The sequence below is a fragment of the Triturus cristatus genome, chromosome 6 (genome assembly GCF_964204655.1).
Source record: "Triturus cristatus chromosome 6, aTriCri1.1, whole genome shotgun sequence".
Taxonomy (NCBI): Eukaryota; Metazoa; Chordata; class Amphibia; order Caudata; family Salamandridae; genus Triturus; species Triturus cristatus.
In genome coordinates, this window is record NC_140589.1 from 1070092418 (window position 1) to 1070101333 (window position 8916).

The following is an 8916-nucleotide window of genomic DNA, read 5'->3' on the forward strand; positions in this document are numbered from 1 at the left end:
TCTGGGAGCGCTCCTTGCTGTCCGACATTGGACAACCTTGTGACAATTAAGATCCCGGTCGATGTGGAAGGTCCTGGGTCGGCTCGCGGAGCCGCTCTTGATGTTCGTCATCTCAGTCGAAGTTGTTGTGTAAGCCTCACAAAAAGAAAAATTCCAAGAAGTCAAAGCACTCTTAGACTTCACTGGACCAGTCCCTGTCTTTGGACGAGGCACAGAAACTACGACACAAATTAAGCCTCGCTTCCACCACAGAACCTCTGCTTGGGTCCAATATGTGCCCCCCAAAGTTTCCTGGAGCCAGAGCGACCCCGTCCAACTCGAGTTCTCTGAGGTCATGCATCTCATATTTGGTGGGCCCTTCAGGTCCCATGGGCTCATGGGGTGTCTATCTGGAATGGCTCTGGCTACGAGACCACGACCTTCCTCAGAGCCCGCTCCAGTCCAGTTGTTTCTGGTGCCGCTGACCTGATCGTAATACCCGACTCAGGTAAGGAGCCAAATAGATGTCATCCAATTACACCGCCAACTGGAACCGTGCCCTCCAAGTCGGAGTCTATACCTTTTTCCTTTGATAGGTCCAGAGAGAGTGACAATTGGAAGGGGTTTCAGGGCCCTCATGGTTATCTTATTTCCCTACATGAGCCTGAGGACTACTAGTATGAAGAACTGGTAGATGCCAGTGGTTTGAACACCTCACCAGATACTTGCCTTGTTTCTCCTACTACCATGGCTATGGAGTAAGGGACCTTATTTGCAAAGGTGGTGCGCCGGGCAGCTGATGTCCTGGACCCTCTTTGGTAGTCAAGACAAATGTCTTGACGGAGGTGCTTCAGCTGGGCAGTGCCCCTTCTGAACCTCTCCTCCCATTCAACAAAGCCCTTATGGACGTCCTGATCGGGGACTATGCCAAGCCCTACACAGGGGCCCCTGTGCACCGGACAATTGTTCACACCTATCGCTCGGCTCCTGGGGATCCCACTTTCCTCACCCAGCACCCAACTTCAGAGAGCTTGGTGGTCCAAGGTTCCACTTCAAAAGTCAACCTTGGAACTTTCACTCCCACTTCACCAGATAGGGAATCCAAAAGCTGGATACTTTTGTCAAGTGGATGTTCTCCTCCGCCAGCTTAGCACTGTGGTCAGTGAACACAATGTGCCTTTTCAGCTGATATACCCATACAGTTTGGGATTCAGTTGCAAACGTGCTGCCCATAGTCTCGGAGAAGGCCTAAGCCATACTGTCACAGGCAATTTCAAATGGCAGAGCCGCAGCAAAGTTCACTATTCGCTACAGACTTGACATGACCAACATGCTTGGCAGAGCAATTGTGTCGACGTCAGCACTAGAACACCACACCTGGCTGAGAACCACTGAATTTTAGGAGATTCGCCAAGCTTCCCTTATCGACATGCCCTTTAATGGCACCCGCGTCTTTGGTGAAAAGGGGACTCGCTGCTGGAGCATCAGAAGTAGAACGTGGTTGCTATTCCCGCTACATTCTGGTGCCCAAAAAGGATGGAGGCCACCGCCCTATTCTAGACCTCTGCCTTCTCAAATTATTCCCGAAGAAAGTGAAGTTTAAGATGCTTACATTGACTCAGGTCCTAGCTGCTTTTAACCCGGGCTGGACATGCAGGACGCCTACTTTCTTTTCCCTTTCCTTCCTGCCTGCCCACAGGCATTACCTGTGGTTCACCGTGGGCCACAAGAACTTTCAGTTTTCTTTGCTCCCCTTTGGCCTTACCAGCACTCCTCGAGTGTTCACCAAGGTGATGGCTGTGGTTGCAGCTCATCTGCGCAGATTTGGGGGTTCCAGTCTTCCCCTACCTTACCGGCTGGCTGTTGATGGCGGGCACGCTCCTGGCAGTCGTCTACCATCTCTAGACTACGGTGGACCTCCTGCACTTCCCTGCCTCCCTCTCAGATGCTCCCTTTCATCAGAGCTACTCTAGACACAAGGCAGTTTCAGGCCTATCCTCCCAAATGGCGAATCTAGGATATTCAGGCTATGAATCCAGTGTATCAGCCTTCTATCTTGGATTCCGGTGGGACTGTCTGAGGCTGTTGAGCCTCATGTCCCCCTGCATCTTGCTGGTAACACATGCCCGTTGGCATATGTGGGCTCTGCAGTGGGACCTGACGCCTTAGTGAGCTTCACTGGTATCTCTTACCTCATCCACATCTTGGTCAGACCTGCAAAAGGCCCATAGTGGTGACTGATGAACTGCGATTGAGTCAGCAGCAAACCCTTCCCCACCCAGAGGTGACTTGTGACAGATGCGTCACTCCTGAGGTAGGGCGGCTATCTGGGAGAGTTAGAGATCAGATGACTGGTCTCTGGCAGAGTCCCAGCTCCACATCAACTTTTTGGAGCTGATGGTCACTTGAAAACATTTTCATGTGAGCCCACATATCACCTTGCCTGCCTTCTTTGCCCCATCTTACCCTTCTAAAGAAAAGGAGAGACTGAACGAACTAGACCCTAAAGGAGTGTTATTGTTCTACATTGATCAAAGCAGAGTTCCGGATGGACTATCAACTTTTCATTGGGTACTTTGGAGTGCAGAAATAAAAAAAAACTGGGCAGAAAAGGATTATATCAGATGGTTAGTGCTCGGCATTAAAATCTGCTATGCATTGGGCAAGCAGCAACCCCCTTGGGGATCTGCATGCTCATTCCACCAGAGCCAAGGCTGCGAACACTGCTGTAGCTCGTGAAGTCCCTATCCTGGACATCTGTCAGGTGGCAACGTTGGCATATCTGAACACGTTCACCAAACTCTACTGCCTGGACGATCAGTTCTGTTATGACGGACACTTTGCCTGTTCGGTCCTGCAGGGCTTCCAGTTCTAAATCTATTTGCAGACCCACCTCGGGGGAGGGATTGCTTGGGTATCTATTTAAAGGTAAGGAATCTGCAGCTAGAAATATTTATCAGATGAACAAGTTACTTACCGTCAGTAACACTTTGTCTGGTAGAGACTCTAGCCACAGATTCCTTACCTGGAACGGATTTTTCCACATATGGTACCCTTATGAGGTCTTTAATGCTGAAAATCATATCAGCAACCTTCTTGACTCTGCGCTTCTGGTGTGGAAAGGTGAAAAGTAACAGTCAGTGCCCTAGGGTGGCACCTACATAGGCATTGCACGCATCACTGGTACGGATAACACTCAGTTGAACTACGCCACCTACCAGTGCGCAGAGGTAATGCTCGAAAAATGTCTTGAAAATTTTGAAGTGATCCGTCAAGCGGGGGCAGAGAAAAAGGGGGGGGGGGGGGGTGTCCCAAAACGCTTTTTCTCCATGTTAATTTTGATAGGAAATGTTGATGAAGCTACAGCCCGAACTGCTTAACGGAATTACACCAAATTTGGCAGAAAGGTAGTCCTTGGTCCAGAGAGCACGCTTTTTGTTAAATGGTGTTCATCCTTACAGTAGTTCTTGAGAAATTTGTAGATTTCTCAGATAACAACTGTGGCCGCCGGTGGGTCCGCGAACCCTCCCAATCTCGTGCCTGAAATCTGATTGGCTGCCAACACTTCAAACCTGAAAGTGTTGACAGCCATCTTGTGACTTGGTTGAACAGAGTCACAAGAAAAAACTTTTAAAAAGCAAGAAAAGGGGGCAGGGTAGAAACACCCTGACCCCCAAGGCCCAAAAAAATAATAATAAAAAAAAGTTAATCTGATTTCGCTGCCGACTCCTGTGCTGCCTCAGGGACCACCACCTCCCCCGGGCTATTTTGCAAATGGGAGGTGGTCCGTAAATGGCTGAAGCCCCCTTTCTCTACTACTCTGCAAACACGCCTCCTGGCACTCTCTTGGTTGGGAGCTGAAGTCCTCTGCGCTGCTGAGGGTCCTTATGGGGCTAACTCGCCTACCTGTTACCTCCACTAAGCCCCAAACAGTTGGATTGCTGAGAAGAGGTCGGAGGCCACGCCCCTTTTTTACACCACTCTGCAAACCCGCCTCTTGGGGCACTGCTGGTGGGGCGATGAGGTTCCCTTGTGTCCTGAGGACCTCAGGACTAAAGTGGACTTCATCCCCCAATTTTTAAATTCTATTTGCTAACTATGTCCGAGTAACCAGTGTTTTTTTTTTCAGTGAATTTCTAAGGTTTTTACAATTATATAAGGTCCACTGATACACCAATTCAGTCAACTATACAAATACTCACACAGCCACTCCATTACACATACATGCACAGCCACACCCACTTGCTTACCTATACAAAAACTCACACACCCACTATCTCATGTGTACAGTCTCTTATATACCCAGTCACTCTTCTATACACCACTTACACATCCACTCACTTACCCATACAAGCACTTCCACAGCAAGTTACCTTAGTATGTATGTTTTACACTTTTAGAAAACACTCACAATCACTGGATGAAGTCATCAATGATGTAATTTCAGATGTCATCAGTGATATCATTTGAGATGTCATCAGTGGTGTCACTGACCATGTCATGCGTGATGTAATATGTGAGGTAATAAGCAGTGCATTGCGGGAGTAATAGTTGGCTCAGGTAACTATAACTGCTGAATTTCTCTGGTTTTGCACTAGGGTGATGTCAGCCTCACTATAATGTACCTGTAACCTTATTTTTTTCAGTAAATATCTAAGGTTTTTAAAAAATCAATTTCCTAACTATAACGTCCCTGTAACCTTTGAGTTTTTTCTGTGAATTTCAGCCACCACCACATTCAAAACTTATAACTGCAAAATCGATTATAACCAAGACACTAAACCCATTACTATCTAAATGACTCCATAATAGCATGTATAACTCTCTTAATATCTCTATAAGACAGTGTATAACTTTTTTAGTGGAATCTGTGACTGCAGACATCACTGTATCGGTAAGTCTCTCATTCACTGTATAAGTATTTGAGTGGATCTGTGAGACAGGGCATCATTCTAGCAATGGTTCTGTAACGAACAGCGTGACTGCCTCAGTGCATCTATGAGTGGGTGCATCATGCATGAGTGCCTTTGTGCATTTGTAAGTAAGCATACAACTAGCTGACTGGATCTGGAGTGGATGCATGAGTGTCTAAGTGGGTCTGTGAGTAACTAAATGAGTCTCTCAGTGGGTCAATGAAAGGGAGCGTGAGTGTCTGAATGGTTCTGTAGGTGTAGGTGTGCGAGTCTGAGGGTATCAGTGAATGGACGCATAAGTCTGGGTCTGTGAGTGGGTGAGTAAGTGGTTGCGTGCAGGAGTGTCTGAGTGGGTCTGTGACTGGGAGGACGAGTATCTGGGTGGGTGGGTCAGTCAGTAAACCAACTTTATTCGGTTTGACAGCCATAAAAGTAACAGAAAAAATGTTAAGTACATAAAAGGCATCAACATAATCAAGAATCATTAATCATTACACAAGTTATGCACTAACCATGTCAAATCATCTAAAACTCAAAGTCCGCAATTGGATACATTAAAAATAGATGTTACAATTTCCAGATTTGTGAGCACTAATGCTCAGTTGCTGGGTGGGTCAGTGAGTAGGTGCGTGAGTGTTTGGGTGGGTGAGTGAGAGGGTGCCTGTATATCTGAGAGAGTCTGTGAGTGGGTGTGTGAGTCTCTGAATGTATGAGTGAGTGCATTAGTCTCTGAGAGGGTCTGTGACTGAGTGTGTGTATGTGTGTCTCAATGGGTCTGTCAGTGGGTGTGAGTGTCTCAGTGGGTCTGTGAGTACATAAGTGTGAGTGTGGGTCTTTAAGTGGGTGCTTGAGTCTGAGTAGGTCTGTACATGGGTCCGTCACTCTCCGAGTGAGTCTGTAAGTAGGTGTATGAGTACCTGAATGGGTATGTGAGTGGGTGCGTGAGTATCTGTGTGGGTAGGTGACTGGATTTGTGAGTGGGTATGTGAATGGGTGAATAAGTGTCTGAATGAGTTTGTGAGTGTGTACATGTGTCTGTGACCTTGAACAGCGAGCGTGTACAAATATATATTTTTTAAAAAAAGAAATTTTCACGAATATTCACAATGACTTTGCAATAGTCGTGATGTCCCCATGATGGTACACTGGGAGCGCGCTGGGGGTCGCGCCGTCGTCGCAAATATCGCGCATGATTAAAACAAGTCAATTTTGGCACATAACGTCTGTCACTAACACCCCCATTTCTCAAACATTTGGTCAGAGTACCTCCACCCTGACCCCTTATGTTAGCTTTGCACAAATTTCCAGCCCCAGGAACAGTTCCCGGTCAATAATTTAGTGGCCGCAACTTTCTGTTCAGGTTGAGGGCAGCCAATCTGAGCATTCCTCTTGGCATGCACACTCGCGATTTACGACAATGCCACTGCGAAAATAACAGCGACAGTAGGTTCGACAACGCGTTCTTTTGGGAATTAACACTAAAAACGCACCAGTATTTCGCACCCCTATTTCTCGGTCGCCACTACACAAATCACTCCCAAACTTTCCATGACACACACAACCTACTTTGAAGACACTCATAGCCAAACGTATTTTTTCAGTTTTATATTTTCATCTCATTATATTCTTCAAACAAAAGTGCATGTGTGTTAGAGGAGAAAAAAAAGACATATGTGTTTCGGCAACAAACCTTCCACTGGGTCATATGTACAGAGTTTCATATTTAAAGGTAAAATGCCCTCTTTTCACCACCCATTTAAAATCAACTTAAGGAAACAGGCCCATTATTTGCAGTTTTCTTTACACCTATAAGCACATAATACATTCAAGACATTTGTAAAGCCAACAAATGCTACCATGGCACACTTCATTATTATCATTATGATTCTTATATATATCCTTCCCTTCATCTCAATGTCACCCAAACAGGTATATTACTTTTTCCAGCCTGTTGTCCATTTATGTCCCCACCCTCAGCCCTCGCAGCCAACTCCTATCCGCCTCTGTCCCTCCTTAGGCTTTCTCTGCCTCTACCCATGTAGTGTGTTTTTGTTTTTTTACTCCTTTTCCTCCTTCACCACTCACATTTTTGTAAGGCTCATACTTGTCATTTTCAGCTCTATAATCTTAGCAACACGTGTCTCGATCTTCCTTTTCCCATTATAGAAATTCAAATTTTTACTTCTATTCGCTCTCATTTGGACTACCGATCTTCCTTCTTACTTGGACTAACTGCATAGTCTCCAGGTCCTCTCCATCTATTTTGAATTCTTTTAAGGATCTCACTGCAGAGAGCTGTAGCTGTCTTGGTAAGCTAATGTTACCATTACTTCAAAAAGTACATTTAAGAAGCAGTAAACAGATAGCAGGTTTTGGGCCTGCTCAATTTTGACTTTTATGGCATATTCATGATTTGGCTTTGCTTGGATAGACTGTCCATCAAGGCCAAGACATTTTGCAGCTGAATGAGTTCCCAATGGTGATGGTGCTCAAGTAGCCCTTTTGTTACACTGCAGAGGCAACATGACATTTTCTTTGAAGCATGTACTGACATGAAGGCATTTAAACTACAGGTTTATGACTCTGTGTGTACTACACGTGTCCTGTATGTGTTTATGAGGAATCAAAAAATAGTGCCTGATAGGGATTCTTTTAGATATCAATGTTTTTCGAAAGATGTATGAAATAAATGATCTATAAGCCCTGATAAGTAGCTTAGTACAAACAAATGTCAAACATGAATTATTTGATCAAACAATGAATCAAATGCAGAACTGAAAAACATTCAGTAAGAAACAAAATTCAGCATGGGTGTATGCTTCAAAGAGTCAAAATGTATTTAAAAAAGCTGTGTTATATAAAAGGATGCAAACTACAATTCACACCCAGGCAAAAGTAACTGAAATGAACATTATATCATATAGATCTTTCTGTCATGAATACTTTAGCCGTAACCCATCTCACATAATGACCAACAGGAACAACATAATTGACTATACCATTAACATTTCATGGAAAACTAATCATTACCTTGCATTCCAGCATTTTTTTATCATATACTGAAACCTTCCTTTAACAAAACCTATTTGTGCTGCTTTTGTCCCTAGTGCACTTGATGCTGAAAATGAATACTTGGTCCAAGAGGCGCTTGATCGTCTTATGGAAGGACGGACAGTCTTGATCATTGCCCATCGTCTCTCTACTATCCAAAATGCTGATGCTGTTGCTGTTCTTGACCAGGGAAGAGTCGTCGAACATGGCAAGCATGAAGAACTTCTAGCCAATACAGATGGACTATTTAGAAAATTAATGGAGAAGCAAGCATTTCTCAGAAATACTGCTTTCAGTGCCTGAAGTCCAGAGACCTATTTTAAACAAAAAAACTATAGGGAAAAGACTTAAACAGAGAGTAAATTGTATAAGAATGTAATATATGCTACAAGGAATTATATTTTATATGTAATTATATTTTCCAAAGACTTGAATGTAATGTGTGCTTTTTTTATTCTGAATTTGTAATAATTGTGAATTTTAAATATTGACTCTTGTTATGTTATTACGAACTGATTATCCTCTGACATTGTTTGTGAATTCCATTCAAAAGCGATAAAATAAAATGTGGATTTATTAATTTTTCCACTGCAAAACCTTTGTAGCTGCAATATATGATAAATCTCATTTACAGATCTGCATGTCCATATCAGTTGCAGCATGTTAGTGAAAAAAGTAGTTCTCGGTTTGTAGTAAAACTTTAGTGTTGCAAAGCCTTCCTATAACAAAAAGAAACTTAAAAGGATTTTTACGTGTAAATAATTATTACTGATTTTAAGTCAAACAATATGATAATAGATGTTTAAGACCTCATCCTTTTTTTGAGTTCAGGTCTCACCTAAATATTCGAAATGCTATTGGACTCCAGTTCTACTCACATTAATGATTTTGAAATTCCAAAAATCCTAATTTATCAGCTTTGTGGCTGTGAATGCGACATAGCATTGCACATGCCACAGCCAGCCATGAGTAC

The 8916-nt window shown here is 43.9% G+C and overlaps 1 protein-coding gene across 2 annotated transcripts in view; it reads left to right on the forward strand.

The window, feature by feature from the left end:
• Positions 1-8539, forward strand: part of ABCB10 (ATP binding cassette subfamily B member 10) — a 945933-nt gene extending 937394 nt beyond the window's left edge. For both annotated transcript variants that reach the window (XM_085611934.1, XM_085611935.1), the window contains exon 13: positions 8000-8539. In XM_085611934.1, the coding sequence (XP_085468060.1) occupies positions 8000-8246 (247 nt within the window). In that variant the 3' untranslated portion in view covers positions 8247-8539. The remainder of the gene's footprint in view (positions 1-7999) is intronic.
• The last annotated feature ends 377 nt before the right edge of the window (positions 8540-8916 follow it).